At 39.1% G+C, this 20,999-nt stretch overlaps 1 protein-coding gene across 4 annotated transcripts in view; it reads right to left on the bottom strand.

Moving 5' to 3' along the window:
- The window catches only part of TLL1 (tolloid like 1), a 261,296-nt gene extending 240,579 nt beyond the window's left edge, over positions 1-20,717 (bottom strand). For 2 of the 4 annotated variants that reach the window (XM_073805456.1, XM_033857236.2), the window contains exon 1: positions 18,934-20,717. In XM_073805456.1, the coding sequence (XP_073661557.1) occupies positions 18,934-19,005 (72 nt within the window). In that variant the 5' untranslated portion in view covers positions 19,006-20,717. The remainder of the gene's footprint in view (positions 1-18,933) is intronic. The other 2 variants (XM_073805457.1, XM_073805458.1) reach the window with 2 other exon arrangements.
- Positions 20,718-20,999: the final 282 nt, after the last annotated feature.

The raw sequence follows: 20,999 nt of genomic DNA, 5'->3' as shown, positions 1-20,999 counted from the left end.
TTTATGTTTATATCTTCCTTTCTAATCTTTTATTTTTCTTGCTTTAGTGCACTAGCCAGGAGCTCCAGTACAATCCGAATAGAAGTGGTTATAGTGGGCATCCTTGCCTCATTCCCAATGTTAGAGGAAAAGGATTCAACAGTTCCCTATTAGATATATTTGCTATAGATTTTTTTGTAGGTAATGTATATTAAATTAAGGAACTTCCATTATATTCTTAGCAAACTTAAGTTTGCTAAGTTTTTAGTCATGATGATTTTTTTTCACATATTGAAATGATCATATGATTTTTCTTCAGTTCCCTGGAAAATTTTGTGTAAAATTAGAAAATTGGTGGGTTTCTTTCCTTAAATATTTTGTAGAATTCATTGTACCTTTTGACTGCCTTCATCCAATTCCACTTCCCCCTACACCTTGCCTCTGGTAACCAGAAATCTGATCTCTCTTTCTATGAGTCTGTTTGTTTTTGAAGTATAACTGACCTATAACACTATGTTCGTTCCTGGTATACAACAAAGTGATTAGATATTTCTATACATTTCAAATTGATCACCACAATAAGTCTGGTTACAAGCTGTCACCATACAATGGTATTACATAATTATTGAATATATACCTCATGCTGTATATTTCATACCTGTGACTCACTTATTTTGCAACTGGAATTCTGTACCTCTTAATCTCCCTCACCTATTTCTTTCCTCCCCTCACACTCCTCCCCTCTGGCAACCACCTGTCTGTTCTCTGTATCTATAACTATGTTTCTGTTTTATTGTTTGTTCACTTGTTTTTTAGGTTCCACAGATAAGTGAAATCATGCATCATTTGTCTTTCACTGTCTGACATTTCACTTATCCCTCAAGGTCCATCCTTGTCGCAAACGGCAAGATTTCATTCCTTTTTATGGCTAACATTCCATTGTATATGAAGGACTTCTTTTAACATTTTTTGTAGGGTCAGTTGGATAGGGATAAATTATTTCAGCTTTTGTAGGTTTGAAAAAGTATTTCGCCTTCATTTCTTGACAGATGTTTTTACTAGGTAAAGAATTCTAAGTTTACACTGTTTTTCTTTCAGTATTTTGAAGATGTTGCTCTACCATCTACTAGATTACATTGCTTACAATGAGAAATCTGCTGTCATTCCTATCCTTGCTCCTCCTTATATACAGTTGACCCTTGAACAACACAGGTTTGAAGTGCCAGGATCCACTCATGCATGGATTTTTTTCAATAAACATAGTGCCTGTATTTTCATTTTACAGATCTTTAAATTAACTAAGTGTCGAGGAAAGTTTGTGTTCAATTAGAGATCACAATATGTGGAATCAAAAAAACTAGGATTTGAGTCTTGATTCTATCCAAAATGATTCAGCCTCCTTCCCTTGGGTGAGTCATTTATCAATTCCTTTGTTTTTGAGGAACAGATAGCAGTACTCAGATGTTCAACTGTTTGGGGTCAGTGCCCTTACCCCCAAGTTGTTCAAGGGTAAACTGTAATTCCTTTGTATGTTCCTCTGTCATGTGTTCTTTACTCTCGCTTCTTTAATATCTTCTCTTTATCACTGGATTTAAGAAATATTATGTGACATAGTACAGATTTTTTTGTGCTTTTTGTACATGGGATTTATTTAGATTATTGCATTTACACATTTACTGTTTTCATCAGATTTAGAAAATTTCAGGTATTATTTCTTCAAATAGTTTTCTAGACTTTGTTCTCTCCCACCCCACCCCCATTTACCTCTTCTCCTTCAGAAACTCCAGTTACTTGCACACTAAGCCACTTAACATTGTCCCACAGCTCACTGATACTCTATTGTGCTTTAAAGTCTCTTCTCTTTGTGCTCCATCTTGCATAGTTTCTTGTATTGTGTTCAAGTTTATTAATCTTTTCTCCTGCAACGTACAATCTGTTGGTAATACCATTCAGTATATTGTAAATTTCAAATGTTGGATATTTCATTTCTAGAAATTTGATTTGGGTCTTTTTTAATATTCTTCATGTCTAAAAATTATTTTTTAAATCTTTCTTCTAGCTTATTGAACATATGAAATAACATTATAATATTTAGTTTAATGTCTTTGTTTACTAGTTCCATCATCTGTATCATTTCTGAGACAATTTTATTTGACTGATTTTCCTCCTCATTGTGAATTATATTTTTGTAGTTCTTTGCAAGCCCAGTTGGATTTTGAGTTACTTTATTATAAATACATTACAACATTACATAAAGTTTGGGGAAATTGAAAAAGCAAAATGATTTATAAGCTTTCCATGCTAATAACTTTCATTTTTGTTTTCTCATTTACACTTCATCCACTTCCATCTATATTTTACATACTTTACATAATAGAACTATCATTATTATCGCTCACAAACATTCAGACATGACAAAGGGGGGAAGTATACATAAATCTAGCATTCCTTAAAAAAAACTCTCAAGTTCTTACTAGTCTTTATCTTTTACATGCTTATCCCATTTTTACAGTTGTACTGAAAGCATATAGTCAACTAATATTTCCATACTGTCATTTTGTATTATAAAAATATTTAATATCCCTACATAGTCTTTGTCATTAATTTTTCCTATTAAATATTTTAAGGCTTGAAAAATTACAAAGTACTTTATGCTTATCTTACAAATAAAACAATTCAATTATATGAAAGAAAAAATTATATAGTCTGTACACCCTATGCCTATTCCATTTCCTCAGGTAACAAATATTAACAACCTGGTATGTGTTCTTCCATACCTTTTTCTATTTTTCATATGTAAACAATATATAGACAAAATATATAATTTTTGTGGGGTTTTTTGCAGCTTGCTTTTATTTTTCATTCATTAACTCATGAATATAGAGAATTAGTTAAAGCATATATGTGTTGATTTAGAGAGCTGAATCAACACATATATGCTTTAACTAATTCTTTTCAATATCTTCTTTTTATTTTTTACTAAGGATATAACATATTTTAGTCAACCATTTTCCTAATGTTAGACATTCTCATTGTTTCCATATTTTTTTTCTTTTTTTGCCTCTTAAAACAATGCTGGAACACTGATTTGATGCCAGAAGCAATGCTGATTGAATTTTAACTTGTTGGTTGCTGGATATCTTTATATTCCTATAAATACTCTTGAGTTTTATTCTGGGAAGCAGTTAAATTACTTGGATCTTTTCTGATCTTTTTTTCAAGCTTTGTTAGGTAGGACCAGAGCAGGGTTTAGGGTAGAGCTATTCCCAATACTGCGGAAAAACCCTTCTCAGATTCTATCTGATGTCCAGTAAATTATGAGGTTTTTCCACTCTCCTGGGTGACAACAGAGCATTCTTACCAGCTATATGTGAGCTCCAAGGATTTTTCCCTCTTATCCTTTTGGGTAGTTATTTCCTGAGTATTGGGTAGTCTTTTTACATATATGCACTAATCACTAGTCTGCTGAGTATTCAGGTTGGACATTGCTGGGAATTCTCTGCAGGTCTCCAAAATTTTCTCCATGCAGCTCTCTCCTCTCTGGTACTTTGCCTCATAAACTCTAGCTTCTTTGGATTCTGGACTCCCAGCTCCATCTCCTCAACAGGGAAACTTCTGGTCTCTGCCTGGATTCTCCAGCCCTGTTGTATACATAGTAAGCTGGGGCAGTCATAGGGCTCACCTCATTTATTTCCTATTTCCCAACGACCACTCTCCTTTGTTGCCTGATCTCCAATGTCTTGGGAACTATTGTTCCTTATATTTTGTACAGTTTTAAGCACAGTGATAATCTGGTCCCTGTTACTCTATCCTGTTCAGAAGCAGAAATTTACACAGCTTGAATTTAGCATGATTTTAGTCAGTCCCATATCAAGAAATATTATCATTAAATTTGGATCAAATTTTATTTAAGTAGTGAACACTCATTTAGAAAACCTACTAAAAAAGCACTTTAAAACTTATTATCATTCTATGGAAGTTTATAAGACTATCAAGTGATAGTCTCGCTCAAAAACTCAGTACTAGCTTACATGCTCACTAATGACTTAAAATGACAAATACAATTTGGAGTTAAAAGAAAGAATGAAGAGGCATGGACATATATACACTACCAAACGTAAGGTAGATAGCTAGTGGGAAGCAGCCGCATAGCACAGGGAGATCAGCTCGGTGCTTTGTGACCGCCTGGAGGGGTGGGATAGGGAGGGTGGGAGGGAGGGAGACGCAAGCGGGAAGAGATATGGGAATATATGTATATATATAACTGATTCATTTTGTTGTGAAGCTGAAACTAACATACCATTTTAAAGCAATTATACTCCAATAAAGATGTTAAAAAAAAAATAAACTATATTAAAATTTAAAAAAAAAAAAGAAAGAAAGAATGAAGTTGAGGGAAATGGCTACCATCTTAAAGATGAAATCTCTAAAACTTTCTTTTAGAGAAGAAAAATCTCTATAAACGCAAACCAGATCAAGGCTCACTAAGAATGACTGAGCATAATGCAGAGGCACCAATATAAGGAATGCAAAAATTTAAACGGCAAGAGAGTCATTGGAGTACCCAGACTAGGAGCTACCCAAAAGCAAAGTGGTAAAGTAGGCTAGGGTTGTCCTCAGAGCTGCTTTCTCCACCTTATTTTCTGTGTTCCTAGTATGTTTATGAAACAGGTCTGATCTTTCACATTAATGATTTTCATGTTAATGACTTAACATTTACCCAGCAAAGAGTATTTGTGTTAAAAGAAAAGAGGCATAGAAAGAGCAGTGCTTAATTCAAAGCAATCATTAACGGCATATTTTCAGGAAACAATAACGAATCAGTGAATGACACAGTGTATGGCAGTGACCTTTCTAATCTACCTCTTTTCATATACACAAGTCACCACCACCAACTTCATCGATTTGCATAACCTCCTCCAAAATAGGTTAAGCATGATAACTGGGATTGGTTAGGACTTCAAAATATTATAGTGTCTCTAATATGAGGAGTTTGAGGTTATAACCTCTAAAAGTACATTCAGAGCTACATTTCTATGACTTAATAAGATTTCATTTGAGGTCCTGTAACTAAAAAGGCAATACAGGAAAGTTTGAATGAGTAAATTTCAATTGAGGTTAAAATTGTATTATTAAAGCTTTGAATAGTCATATGAGAAGAGGTTAAAGAAGTTACTCCTGCACAGGCTCTGGACGCACAGGCTCAGCGGCCATGGCTCACAGGCCCAGCTGCTCTGCGGCATGTGGGATCCTCCCGGACCGGGGCACGAACCCGTGTCCCCTAGATCGGCAGGTGGACTCTCAACCACTAGCGCCACCAGGAAAGCCCCAAAGAAGTTATTCTTATTTTAAATAAAAAACTTTATTAATTTTTTTAAAAATTGAAGATATCGAATGATGGTGGGTTGCTTCTCTATTTTTTCAAAATTGGTAAAACAGATACATTAAATATCAAAAGATGTAGAAACAGATTCCCAATCTACCTCACTGGAAAGTTTAAGAAAAGCATAATCCTGCAAGATTAGAGTAATCAAATTTGCCTAAAGGCAGCAAGTCAGTGCAGATAACTTGCACACTGCTTCATTCAAGCAGTGCATCTTTCCCTTGCAAATCACAATGGCTAGTTTGACTTACACATGGATGTTCTTCCCCTGTGAAATCTGAATTGAATCCTTTCAAGTGAAGGGTATAAAAATGTTTACATTGGGCTTCCCTGGTGGCGCAGTGGTTGAGAGTCCGCCTGCCCATGCAGGGGACGCGGGTTCGTGCCCCGGTCCGGGAAGATCCCACATGCCGCGGAGCGGCTGGGCCCGTGAGCCATGGCCGCTGAGCGTGCGCGTCTGGAGCCTGTGCTCTGCAACAGGAGAGGCCACAACAGTGAGAGGCCCGCGTACAGCAAAAAGAAAAAAAAAAAGTGTACATTTACAATGAAGTTGTCACACAAAATTCATGAAACTTCTGGAGTTCTTGTGCATAGCTATCCTGAAAGGTCAGATAAGACAAATGGTGCCTCGATCATTATGAAATTACCAATTAACCAAAGTAGACATATGGTATATTCTTATAGAAGACCTATGGTTATATTTAATAAACAATGATAAATGAGTTTTTAAATAAAGCCATTTAATCATCATAATTTTTAAGATCTAGAAGGAAATGTCCTGATGATGTTTAATATTTTAAAGTTCTTTTTAACTTTTAAAGTCCCTTTTAAAGACTGCTGTTTCTGCCAAAATGACAAACTAGGTACTATGGGGCTGAGCTTCCTACATAACTAAAAATGCTAGATAAAATACTTTTAAAAATCTCCCTGAATGTATGACAACATGAGTAAAACATTTTCATGGCTGAGTGAAGGAGGGAATCCAGACAGATAAGCAGAAGACTAAATAAAGCCACCCCTCAACTGAGGGCATGTGCCAAGCTTGGTTGACATGGCTACTGAATTTTGTTGTCAAGCAGGGCTCAGAGGACAGAAGACACAGTCCAAGGTCCACCCAAGCTGAAAAGAATAATAGAATAAGCTCTCAAAAATCTGGGACTCCCAAATTTGGGACTCACAGTACCCCAGGTAACTTCACAAAAACTGATTTTCTGAAAGCTTGAACCTAAGTAGAATGGAGAAAAGCTAATATCCTCTGAAATCTCATAAGCAAAAATCACCCCCAAAGTAGCTTTGCATTATAAATTTATATTACCATGGTAGTCCAATAAACGTAAGCAGAAAATTTAGTTTAAACTTGTCCTGAATTGTTAGTACTCCCAGAAACCCAACAGAAACAAAGAGAAACTCTTTCAATACATTAAAAGGAACAAATAATTCCAATCTTCCACAAACTGTTCCAGAGTGTTTATAAGGCAAACATACCTTGACAGTAAAACCTAACAAGAACAATAGAAGAAGAAAAGTTTCAGGCCAGTTTAACTACTGACCATAAAACAAAAATTCCAAACTAAATAACAAATTGAATATAGGGATATGAAAAGAATGATAGCTTGTGATCAAATTGGGTTCATCTCAGAAATACATAGTGGGTTAATATTAGTAGATCAATTATTCTAATTTACCACATTAAAAGGTGAAATGAGGATAATTATATCATCTCAGGAAAGGCAGAAATCCTTAATCTGACAAAAGGTACCTATTTTTAAAAAAGACACCAAGTAGCATAATTGATAAATAATTGAAAACATTCTCTTTAAAACTGGGAACAGAGTAAACTAGGTCTCAGTTATCACTTCTATGTAACACTGGAAGACTATCAGCACATAAGGTAAGATAAATTAAATTAAACTAAAAGCACAGGAATTGTAAATGAAGAAACAAAGCTACACTTTTATTTCAGATGATTTGATTACCTATGTGAAAAATATACAGATAAATTATTAAAATTTATAAGAGACTGGAAAAGATTTTGGATAAAAATTAACTACATCAAAAATCTAATACATTTCTACACAAGAGCAGCAAATGACTTAAAAGAGAAATTTTATAAAATTGTATATCAAAATGTCATCAAAAGTAGAAAATATATGTGAATAAGTCTATCAAACATGAAGAAAGAAACTTTAGAGATAAAAATATTAAGAGTATTAAAGAACATGCCTAAACATGCAGATATATACCATACCCATGGATTAGAAGACTCAATATCATAAAAATAATTCTCTGTAAAGTAACCCATAGATTCAATGCAATTCTCATCTAAATCCAAACAGTGGGACATGATGAGTTGATTTCAAAGTTAATACAGAATACAAAAGCTCAGATATAACCAATCTACTCCTAAAGAACAACAGCAGGCCAAGACCTGCATAACAAACATCAAAAATTTTGTGCAACTCAAAGAGATCCAAACTTACTTGCTTTACAAAACACAAATGCGTTTTTTATCCTGTTTCTTACGTGGCTCATCTGTACCAGTTTCTCACGCCACTCACGTAGGCAGCCACGAAGACATCATCTTGAACTCTTCCTTTTCTTTATATCTCTCGACCTCCACCCCAAGGTTATCCACTTGTTGACTGGTCTTTTAAATAGAAGCCCTCTTTTCTACAACTGCTGACACAGTGCATATGAAAGCACTCATCAACACTTGCCTCTACTCTTACTCCAGCATGTTTCCCTCCTCCCACTTGCTCCTTACTTCCTACATCAACTATATCTGACCATCCTTCACATCCTCACTTATCTTTAAAAAAATCTGGCTGTTATCAAGCCAATGACCTGCTTCAAAACTTCAGTAAGTCCCCATCCCATTTCCAAGGGGATCAAATTCACACCCACTAGTTAGGCATTCAAGATCCTTTACATTGCACCTAACAGAATCATTTCTTGCCAAAGCACAAACCCTAACATACCCTACCCACATTAGATTATTTACCACTTACTGTCCTTTCATAAAAGTCCATGAATCTTCACAACTTCAATTTTTATTTAGTTATTTGATTCTAAAGTTTTACATCACATTTTCTCCAGGAAAAATACTACAAGACTTCAAGATTCGGTTCAAATGCCACCTTCCCTTACAAGCCTTCTCTATTCCAAATATAATTAATGAATTCCTTCCTCTGTGTTACCACAGTATTTTGTTTATTACACATTCATATTGATAATTGAAACACATGTTGCTTTTTTTCTGGCAGATACTGAAATCCTTACTATAAGGGAACACACCTTATTTGTTTCAAGCATCTTCCTGAAACGTATCAGTTGCAAAATACTGGTTGTGTTAATTTGCATCTGTATGGTGCATCACAGTTTACCAAGACCTTGTGCATTTTGCCCTTACATGTTTTATGGACTAAGTATCACTACCCCCATGTTACAAATGAGAGAATTTAGGTTCAGAAATGTTCAGTAAGTAGACCAAGATAATGTAATTAAACACAGAAGAGTCAAGACTTACACCTAGGTCTCCTGGCACAATATCCAGTGCTCTTTAAACTACATTACCTAGAGTCATGCTATGAATTTCTATTGGAGTTCGTTCTTTACTATTATAAAAGCTCAATAATGAAAACTTCCTTTGGTAAAGACTTGGTTGAGAATTGAGACTCTTCATTAAAAAAATATATACATAAGTTAACATGATGAAAAGAGTAGTCTCTTACTAGATAATTCAGTAAACTGGAGGTCTGAGAAGTTGAATTTTATGAAGATAATTAGCATCATCCTCTTGTGCCAAGTGGAAGAATGTTTTCAAGGATAGATATAAGTGATTAATATAATGTGTCTTTTAATATGTCGTGTATTTAGTAAAAATGATTACAGCCAGAAAAACTTTCCTGCAATTTCCTTGCCTAAATTTCTTGTTCTTTTCATTATGAATATTGATATAAAACTTGAAAGAATTGGACTTTTTCCATCCACTGGCCATGTTCTGCTCATCCAACATACAAATCTGACTGAACAACACTCAATTCTGATGCTGTTGTGAGACTAACATGCTCTGATAAGCACATATGTGATGCCCACATAACTTGTCACTACTCTGGCAGATTTTTACTGATGGACTGAGGTTGGAAAAGAGCAGTGGGAAATTATGCATAAATTGGTTTCAAGGCCAATTTTGGCAAAGTCAAGTCAAGGAACTGCACAACCTATTGAAGCTGCAACCTGGTGGCTGTCATGATTTGGTTGGAACCATGAGAAACCTCAGGCTTTATCAAGACTGACCACTGAAGAGGTGTAAAATCTTCCCTTTCCTCTGAGTGGACAGTGTGAGTCACTGGCCCTGAGATTTCTTGGTACCACATCAGAAGAGCTCTTGTTCTGATGTCAGAGAAACCAGGATTCTGAAAACTTTGGGACTTGAACAGGCTTAGAGATTTCTAAGTCTCAGAGACTAAGGTAAAGAAAAATCAAGGGACGTCCCCAAGGTTACGTGAAAATACAACAGCAGAACCAATAGTAGAAATTACATTTCTTAACTACCAGTCCAGTTTGTTTTCCAATTGACATACCACTACCCACTTAGAATTATGTAAAGAAATAAAAATTTACATTTGCTTTTTGAAACCACGGTAGAATAGTGTAAGTAAAAAAACCTAGATATTCATTTCACCTGTTTTATCATTTGCTGTTGCTTCTCCTAATTTGTAAACAAAGAAAAAGGTAACCACGTATTTTTTTTTTTTTTTTTTTTTTGCGGTACGCGGGCCTCTCACTGCCGTGGCCTCTCTCGTTGCGGAGCACAGGCTCCGGACGCGCAGGCTCAGCGGCCATGGCTCACGGGCCCAGCCGCTCCGCGGCATGTGGGATCCTCCCGGACCAGGGCACGAACCTGTGTCCCCTGCATCGGCAGGCGGACTCCCAACCACTGCGCCACCAGGGAGGCCCAAGAAAATGATTTTTGAAGCCATCCCCAAGTCGCAAAAAAGCCCTCATACCAAAAGAAGAAGAAAAAGACGGAGAGGAAGGTGAGAGGGAGAGGAAGAAGAAGAAGAGGGAGAAGAAGAAAAAGGAAGAAACATCATGGCAGCACATGGAATCCAGAATTCTGGATTCAAATTCTGATTCTATCATTGGGTAACATAACACATGTTATCATAAAGCACTAAGCTACAGGTACCATGCAATACAGAAATAAGGGGTATTAAAGGATACTTGTTTATGAAGCATACAGCTTTGTGTATGATGCTCCATTCCACCTTCATATACACGAGAAATCTGTTCTTATTATAAACATTTAAATCCTGGGACACACGGGAGGTATAGCCTATAATCAGAATCTTCTTTCTGCATTTAATTCTTGGTCACTTGTTCCCCCAGCAAACGGCTCACAATCTCTTTGCGCATAGAAATATAATGCAACACAAGACCCCTGATTTTTAGGTCATTACTTCTGTTACCCATTCCAGGTGGCAAATCCTAATTATTCTTCCCCTGATGACTGCCTGCAGGCCACACTTCATGGAGATCCAAATATATATTATTTCTTCTCCTGGGACTAAAAAGTAAATATGAAAGGAAAACCTCCCCTTGTTCTTAGGTTTAGAAAAACTGTTTTACCAGTTTCATTCTTAATCATTTGTTAGAGAAAAAGTACAAGCAGAAAATCTTCCTCCTAGACAACATGATAATTTGCTAACAGTAATATGTTTTCTTCTAAGAAACTGTAATATAGTAAATATTACACATATTATATATTTTGAATGTGCCAGACTTCCTACTCTTAGGAAACCAGACTGGAGTCCCAAGAAGTTTAGTTAACTCTATGAGCAGTCGAAGCTTTCAAGTTTTTGACCTGAGGGCTTTTAGGCAAGTTGGAATTGAAAAGATAAAGTTATTTAGGTACTTTCTTACAGCATATTTGTTTTCTCAAAGGCATTCACACATCATTTACATATATAATGTACACTGTAAACCACTTTCCTGAACAGCCTGCATTTGAAAGGATGTTCTTCACACTCTTTATGGGCTCATAAGCAGGAATTCAATGAATACTCAGAGAGCAATCTAAAATGTGAAACAATTTAATGGGTACCACATAAAACGCCAGGGCCTGTGCCAGGAACAAGACACTAATGACTGAATTCTACTCAAATCCGATTCAACCCCCACCTTAAACAACATGGAGAGCCTGCTGTCACAATTTATATACTTGGGGCAACATATAGCAGTTTCTCCCCTAGACTACTTTGCACTCAAATATATCTCTATTAGAATTAGTCGTATTCATTTTCATTTGTCTTACACGTAGTTGAGGTATTTCATTTGTGACTCTACACTTAAGAAATACCCTCTTGAAAGGGAGTAGGGCCTGCCCAATATTCCATACAATTGAAAGTAAGTATTGGCCTTACTCTGACAGTACAGTATATGGCTTATAAAATGCAAGAACGTTGAAGGCAAGATGTACCCTTACTAAAGAAAATCACAGTGGATGAATGCACATGGCACAAATACCATCACTTCAATTGCCAGTCTGAATACCTTTGTACTGACTGGAGAGCCAGCAAAGGAGATTCATAAAAAGAGAGGCATCACATACCAAACCTGGGGTCAAGTTCTCACTGTTTATCAACTGGGATGGCAGATCAGACTCTGGATCCTTCTGAGTCCAAATGGGTGTGTCCAAATGGGTTAACAATAATGTTAATTGATAAGGGTATGGTGAAGACATGAGACTTTTTACAATGTAAAAATATGAGCTATGTTACTTTGACATGAGTCATGAAGGCAATTCCTAGATATGTGAGGTATATGGAGTCCAAGGATTTATTCTCTGGAAATTTCTCCATTTGGCTCTTTTCTAGTTCTGCATGATGCTCTTCCCTGGTATTTAACTTTCATGCAGTGAGGGATACTTAATAACACAAAAATCTGAGTATAAAACACAAAACCATAAACTTCAACTACTAGGCATTTGGATCAGAAAGATCAGGGTAGAGGAATGGAGCTCCCTCCTTTCAGGATAGTCAATTGACTGAACTAAGGCCAAGGTGGTTCCAATGCTGCACAAGGGCCGGGATTATCTTAATAAACACTCCAAATCCACTCATGGCGAAAGAGAACTCAGAACCTGCTGATATCAACCACCAGCCTAGGGGCCATTCGAGGTGCCCCCGTGGCACACAATCCATGTGCTGAAATTTAACAAAAGTGAGAAATGTAAGGAATACAAAAACTATTCCACATCCTCCTCCCTCATCACACAAATTAAGTGTCATCAATAGGAAGTTCATCAACACCGAAGACACTGATAGTAAATACATGCTTTGTGTCTCCACCTCCGTAATGACTCCCTGATTTGTAAAATGGGGCAGTGTGTTAGAAATTGTTGAAATGTCATTTTCAAACATTGAGATGAATGCTTTAGTAGCATATTAATACATAAAATTAGATTTAGTTTTGGGAAAAGTAGTATATTTAGAAACACTTCTGACCATGCTTTCAACTTTTTGGAACGATTATCATTTGAGAAGTTTTGTGTTTTTTTTAATATGGTCAATAGCAAATATTTTAGGTTGAACTATAAATGTAAGTTGCAGGAGAAGAGCTGATTAAGACAAACACCTCATTGGTTCACTTTCTGAATTTCAGTTAACACCTAATTTACGATACTTCTTAATACAAATGCAGCTTGGCAGGATTAGTACACATTTTGTAAGGAGCTGACAAAGCAAGCATTCCATTAGCCAGCCCACAATGTCTCAAAATTTAATAGTCAATATCCCACTTTCAGGGCTGATGTTGTCAAGAACTAAATAAATAAGCAAGGAGCCCCCACTTCTGATTTCTGAGAAAGAACACATTCTATGCAATTTATTTCATAGCTTTGAGTTAAAATTATATTTTTAATGTTCCTCCTCTCGTAGCATTCTTCAATAGATAACTAAAGGAAATAAACCACCGAAGCCACATTGCTAAATCATTCTATTGTATCCAGGGTTGGGGAGAGAACTCTCTACACCTTAATTTAGGAAGGATAAGTCCATGATTAATTCCAGATCTTGGAACATAAAAGAGCTGTAAGGGTCCTCAAAATTCCCCTAGTAGAGGAAATCTCATATCCCCAGGAATCTGGCCAGGCACCTGAGCCCTGGCCTAGCCCAGGCCTCACTGTGGGCTCAAAATGCTGTGGGCGGGGGCCTTCCTTACAGTTTGGGGGAGCAGCAGAGCTCCCTTCCCCCACCTCCCCAGACACCAGATGGTCCCAGCAGGATGTGCAAGGTTGCATTTTAAATGGATTATTTGCCTCTATCTTTTCCAAGCATTGTTAGAAAAGCTTAGGGAAGGTCCTAGTTTTAAACGTTTTAAGCAGATGGTGCTAATATACTATTAGAAACAATAGATAACAGTCTAAAAAGAAAAAAATTAATGATAGTAAATCACTAGCATCTGATACTATCTACCTGAGTTCTAGGAACATTGAAGGGTAACCCCTGTCCAGTACACTCACTGATTGAGAGGCCTAAAGGATCATTAATGTGACTAATATTCTTAAGGTTTACAAAGAATATAGTGGTAACTACAAACAAGTGAGTCTAAATTTTAAATCAGGGAAAGTTGCTAAGATGTACAAAAATCAGATTCATACATACACAATGGGGGAAGAAAATATGTTTTCTGTAGAAGAAACTATATATGGTATATACTAAACTTTTGTAGAAAAGTGAGCCATTATGAGGGCAAGAGGAAAAGTTGTGGAATTATATATTAACTTTCTCAAAAAGCCTTCACTAGCTCTTACCCACTTTTAACTGTTCCACTGTGGGTTAAGGAGGCCTAAACAGAGAAAGGAGGGCTCAAAGAGCACCTACTTGAAGGGAAACCATAAAAGCTCCATGAATTATTACAGGAACTACCTCACAGAAGGGATGCCAGTTAAATTTTGAATTTGTAAAGCACACTACCCTCTTCAGAGACAAAAAGTGGGAAGATCTCAGGAGACTGTGTAAACAAGCAAACAAAAAGGAGCTTTAGAGCCATCTTAGACTGAGAGGATATATTTAAGAAAAAACAATCTATCTTATTCCTAACTAATATCAGTAACTGCCATTGGTGGACCAAAAAAAAATCAATGTAGGCCCTCAGGACAAGGGCTAAAGAATTACTATTGGCAAATGATGAATAGAATTCAACTCTACAGAATTCTTATCCATCCCTTTTGCAAAAACTGTATTTTGACCACTTCTGAGTTGGCACTAGAGGCAGGAGGAGAAAAAAAAAATCAAGATCTGAGGAATGAAAACTAAAACAGAAGAGACTAGCTAAGAGAAGCAGCTCTATGAAATACATTTTTAACATGAGGGTTTGGCAACCTAAAGAGGTGCCAGGCAGTAAATATATGTTTGGATATTTAATATTATGATGGAATAAAGTAGACATAGGGTTAAACATCAAATTCTAAAATGCCATACCTGGGAGGCTGCCAATGAAGCTAGAAAGTACAACACTGAGAACCAAAAAATGATAAGATCTTACTGAGAGATTATAAATTTATGAAAATTTCCCTAAGAATTAGTATACTAGGACATTAGGACACTGGTTATAAAGAATAGCAGGAAGAATAATCCTTTAGGATACCAAAAGCCTATTTCTATATAAACAAGCTTGCATATGCCACTCTAAAGACAGATTTAACCTTGCAAGTCACTGACCTTTAATCATGCTTGGATTTTTTTCAAGAAAAATAAACCATTTACTCAGAAGATTAAAGGTAGGGAAGTCTTTTTTTCAGAGTTTTCACACTTGTTTAAGAGGATAAAGATACCCTTCCTTATCAGTCTTATCAGCCTCTACTCATCATTCAAAATTCTAATTTATTCATTCTTCCTCTTTAGATATTATATTTCCAATTGCCTGTGCTTTCCTGATACCCCCTTAAATACAAAAGGAGAAAAGAAGGGAGGAAGGTTTGGGGAGGGAGGGAGGGAGGAAGGAAGCGGGTAGGGAGTAGGGAGAGAACACAGAGTTGGTTTATCAGGTGTCTGCTTTTCCAGGTAATCTATAGACAAATCTGAGAGATTAATTTGCACACTGAATTTGCCCAGGCTCTTCACAGATATTCACAGATACGCAGATTAACATCTACTGGTACAGTACAGCAATGAAACAGGACACCTCAGTCTCTGCTCTGGAATGACCTCCTGCAGCATCAGCTTCTCAGTATCCCACAGGACCCTTTTGAACTAGAGAAAGTAAGAGAAATCTGATTGCAAATTCAGATGACTATGTATTGTGCTGACACCTTAATGTGCAAGAGAGACATTCCTTTGAATTATCTGCATCTTTGTGTCTGTTTATATATAGAGATCAATTACCTCTTTTCTGTCCTAATGGATTTGGCTATACAAATTACATCTGAGGCTGTGCTACACTGACTTATCTACTTCTATTTATATCAAAAATTTCTTTCTAAAGCAAAGTTAAATTAACACAAATTCTTCCTTTCTGTCCTATAGTTTCATGAACTTCAAATCAGAGTTTTGAAAGGCATACAAGTTATATTGTTTCACAAATATATTAAGGATGGCATAATTTTAACAATATTTCTCCTTGGGTAACATTTGATCTTGGTTAGAATGAGATGTAAATGAGGGACGAAGATCAATATTAATAATCTATAGATATGAGAAAGTATTGAGAACTTTCCAGATATCTAACAATGTTAATCCATCCCTGTGATAAACATTAAAAATCAGTTACGTTCTCTGTCCTCAAGGACTTTATATTCTCACTGTATTTAGAAAAGATGAAATTATGTTCTTAGTCATTTCATTCATATCAGTTAATGAAAGTAACTGCACTTTTATTAGTTTAGACTCAGATAAACCTGGACAAATTTCTGTTGTTTGCATTTCAAGGAAGGCCTCCAAAAGGCCAGCTAAGAATACAGTGTAGTTGTTTAATACAAGCTGACTTTGAGCAAGGAGACTTGGAATCAAGTTCTGGGTAACGTTAACAAATGGGTTTGAGCTCATAGAGCAACTGTTTTCCTATCTGGGTAATGGTAATATTAACAAATTCCACTATTTGGGCTGTGCATTGAGCTGAAATAATGTACTCAAAGTGCTCTGAAACCATAAAGCTATGCTAGTCACTATGACATCAAGCCACCATACAGTTTCAGGAACCTTAGGACCCCTGTTAGAGAAGGGCACCTTATTCAGTGGGCCATGCCCTCCACTCTGCTCTTGGGGAAGGGCAGATCAAAGGATCCTGGAGTCTGGAGAGCACCCCCTCTTGCTTTTTGGCTATCTTTCACATATCTGTCTTCATCTTTCTTATTTTAGTGACCTTTTTTTGACTCTTGTTTGGGATTTCAATGCACTATTTAATTTTTCCCTGTTATTACTTTTATTTGTCTTATACAGTGCCAAAAAGAGGGACTAAGATTTTGCTACTCTTTAGCCAAGATGGTAAATTAAAGCCTTTCATTTCACTAAGTTAAAAAAGCAGGGTTGATCATTTAAAAGTGATCTCAGATTTTGGCCATACTTCTCAGTCTTCCACTTGGGCCATTCTTATATCTCTTTCATTACACACATGTACAGGTTTGCCTCTTGTACTCAAAAATTGGGAAGAAATAAGATTAGAATAATAATCCATACAAATTTGGTTTTATTGCTGTTTTATCCTCAACAGCTCTGTTCAAAAATAAACCAAAATAAATAAAATAAAATAAACCAGTAGTAAAGGAAAAATAAAAGTAAATGCTCTTAAGGTTGTTGTTATTGTTGTTGTTTTTATCTTGCCTGGATGTTTATGTGCTGAGGAAAATAGACATTCATGCTTGAGGTGTGTTTCAATACACATGGTACAACTAAATTGTAAAATTGCACTCTTAAATAGAAAAACACACATGTTCACAGAACCTTCTTCTATACAATTTCTAATGTTAAGATAAGCCTGAAACAACATAACTTCTGAAAATGAATTAGCTAACTTTTGATACTTCTTATAATATATGCATATTTGAAGTTAATGATTTTTTAAAGCATAAGCTTTTACTTTAATGTGTATAGAAAACTACATTTATTTTCCTGAAATCAGATCAATGTATAGATAAGCCCTGATTTTCTTATATTGGTAGCTGGCTGAATCTTTCACACAACAGAGCATCAGAATAGGTGTTTTTGTAGACAATCTTTAGAAATAATATACTTCATTTCTACCTTTCCTAAAACAAGAAAACCCTCAATTTCCACCCAGCTGCAAACATTATTCAAAACAAATTTTTCAATAAAAAGTAGGTTTAAGGGAGTTGTATACTGAGTTCTGGCTGCCCAACCACAGCAGAAAGGTGTCTTGTCCTCTAAACTATCAAGGAAGGCCTAGGAAACTTCTGGTGGGATAGACTGAGTGTTAAAGGTGATGAGGAAACTTATAAGCAAAATTGAATTAAATCAGAATTCTGAATTCCAGACTGACGTATTTCTGCTAAGCTACTCCAAGTTTTGAAGAAGTACGCGCAGTAAGAGTGCACCAGGAAAGATCTGACAACGCGAACACATATGTTCCCTGTCACAAACATACCCTCCTTGTCAGAACAATGTGCCATCAAAGGTACAAGTTAACAAGGGAATTTCCAGCATTTTCCTTCATTTGCGTACATCTTTCCTAACTTCAGGCCCAAGAGAGGTCAAAAGAGGTTTACCTAGCTAAGGAAAGGAAGACATCGCAGGCAGACCATCCGCACAGAATCGGAGCGGCAATGCTACTTTGGGGATTTTGCCCTCCCTTCCTCTTGAGATGCGGCAGAACGTGCCTTCTGTTTACAGACACTCACCTAATCGGCCCCAGGACCCTCGTGATCACTTTCCTCGCAAAGTGAATGGTGGGTCCACCGACCCAGGTTCACCTTGGCCTCACCTAAGTGGAACAGGGCCCGGGGCCAGGGCGTGTGACTCTGACCTCAGGCTGCGGGAGAAGGGCCGGGCGGGGCGTCTCGGTGCCACCGCAGGTCTAAGGGTGCAAACAGGGTGTGGGGGCGAGAAACGAGTTTGAATGGGACGGCAACTTGGAAGTGTTTTTAGGGTTTCTTGAAATGGGCAAATGCGCTGAATCCATTCAGCGGGGGAGCTTTGGAGGACGTCGCCATCCCCTTGTCGCCTGGGACGCACACAGGACCCTGGCCGGGAGGGGGCGAAGGTGTCCCGACGTGAAGTCCACCCGCCCAAGCGCGGGATAGCGGGCGCCCGGCAGCAGGGCGGCGCCGCCAGAGAAGCGCCGGGCCGCGGGCGCTGGACTCAGAGCCGTGGCTGCTGCGTCCGCGGCTCGTCACGCCGCGCCGGGGCGGGGGTGGGGGGTGGGGTGTAGGAACTCCAGGAGGTCCCCAAACTCGGAGACAGAGCTTGGCACCCGGTCCCGCCGGCGCAGAGCTGCGGCAAAGGAGGCGGCGCGGCCCCTCGGGGTGGGGAGGGGTTGGGAAAGAGACAGGTGAGACCCGGCGCCCTCCCAGGGCCAGCCGCGCCCCCGCTGTCTCGCCCCGAGAGGGCACTCACCGGCTTTGCACGGATCCTTGTAGTCCAGCGCCTCCGCCTCTTCCTCTCCGTTGCCACCGAAAGTGTAGTCATAGTCGAGGCCGGCGCAGACCCCCAGCTCCGCGGAGAGGACAGCCCCCGTGGCCACCAGCCACGCGAGCATCCCCAGGGAAAGCGTCTCCAGCCCCATCTTCCTCGCGAGGAAGGGCCCCGGTGGCTGTCCTCGTGGGAGGCTCCTCGGCGCGGCCGGCGCTCAGGTGTCTGGGGACATGGGGCGCCGTCGGGCCGAGAGAGGGCTGGGCGGCCTGTCCCCCGGCGCGGGCTAGGTGGCGGGCGGGGGCAGGTACGGAGCGGGTCCGGGCGGGCGCGCGGCCAGGCTGCCTCCCCGCGGCCGTCCTTCCTGCGGCTCAACGGCTCGGCTGCCCCAGGCTCAGGCTCCCGGGCTCAGGCTCCCAGGTCCCCGGGCTCAGGCCCCGCGCGTGTCCCGCACCCAAGACCCGGCGCCGCCCTGGGAGGACGAGACCCTTCTGCACATCAACGCGTCTGAGCTGAAAGTGGGGACCGCGGTCGCGGGTGGGGGGCAGACATCCCTGCGCCGCCAGACCTTAAAAGCCGCAGAAGCAGCACGGCAACTGGCTGCGAGAAGGGCGAAAGTGGGAGGATTTGGGGATGCACTGTTTGCCTTCTCCCCCCCCACCCCGGCTGTCTTTTTACCCTCTTCCTAACTTAAAAAAAAAAAAAAAAAAGAAAAGAAAAGAAAAGAAAAGAAAAAAAATCTTCACAGCATCTAACCCAATCACTTGCATCCTGCTTACTTATTCATACAATCAGGGTCAGGATCCGGGCCACAGCCTCCTCTCCGCCTCCTTTCGGTAGCCCTACACGAGCAGACAGACGAGCGCGCCGAGAATTCCATTTATAATTTACTAAAGATAAAAATGAATATATCATGCACTGCGTCCAGGAACAGTAGTTAATAGATGATGTACGTGCCAACCGAGAACGCCAGACCGGGGGTGGGCGAGGGATGGTGACAACTCGGCTCAAACCTCCTCTCCCCCCCAATACACAAGGAGCTTGCGAGTCCCCTTTGCTGCCTTCGCCTCGGTGCAGCCCGGAGGGGAGGAAAAGTGTCTGGGCCCCCGCGACCGAGGTAAGGAAACTGCTTTCAAAGTCCCCCAACCAACAAAGTTGTGCTACGAACTAAGATCCTCAGAACTGCAGTTAAAAAAAATTCCAAAATCCAGTTACAGATTGCAGCAGCAGGAAACGCGAAGACCTCGCCAAGGGCTGCGCTGTGGCTCACGCGGGCTCAGGAAGGGAAGTTGGAAGGAACGCTTGGGAAGCAAATTTTCTGTGACAGCTCTGGCGCCCATGCCCAGAGTTACTCAGTATCCTCTGGCTTCAGTTGTTTTACTTCGGAGGAGAGTGTGTAAAACCTGGCAGCAGGATTAGCGAGGTAAACCACATGTCAGCCTAGCAGACGCAGGACAAACACAGGCTGTGGGAAATTGGGGAGGAAAAAAAATCAGAGGAAATCTCTGCAAAACCCCTGTTGTGAGCAATTCAGAGGTTTCCCTACATCTGCAAGTAGTTTCCAAAATAGGTGAGAGGACTTCTCCTCCCCCAAGTTTAAAGGACTCATGATTGGGAGCCTTCTCTTTTCCAACTAAGTCTTGAACTGTCACTTTAGCAGTGACTTGTAAAAAATATTCTGTTGCCTTTACATCTTAATTTGACTTCTAAATGTCTCCCCCTTTTCTGAGTTACCATCAACATACAGTCTCATCTAGAGGGAAATATGAAGGCAACCATACACATCCACACGTACATACATAAACACATGCACACACACACACACACACACACACAAACACACAAACCTTTGACAGGTAGACCCAGTGTTTGGTTAGGGGATCTGACTAGGTTTTATGTTTGTTAAAGAAAAATTAGAGGCTAAAGTTGAAGAGGTATCAATTATTTCCAAGTTAAACTAAGAGTAAAAGGATGGGAGGGCTGGGTAGAACTGACTGATTCCATGTTCCTGGCAAAACTGGGGCTTTCTCAGAAAGCCACTAAAGAGAGGG

The sequence above is a fragment of the Tursiops truncatus genome, chromosome 5 (assembly GCF_011762595.2).
Source record: "Tursiops truncatus isolate mTurTru1 chromosome 5, mTurTru1.mat.Y, whole genome shotgun sequence".
Taxonomy (NCBI): Eukaryota; Metazoa; Chordata; class Mammalia; order Artiodactyla; family Delphinidae; genus Tursiops; species Tursiops truncatus.
The sequence above is the reverse complement of the archived record's forward strand: the minus strand, read 5'-3'. Positions and strand labels throughout refer to the sequence as shown.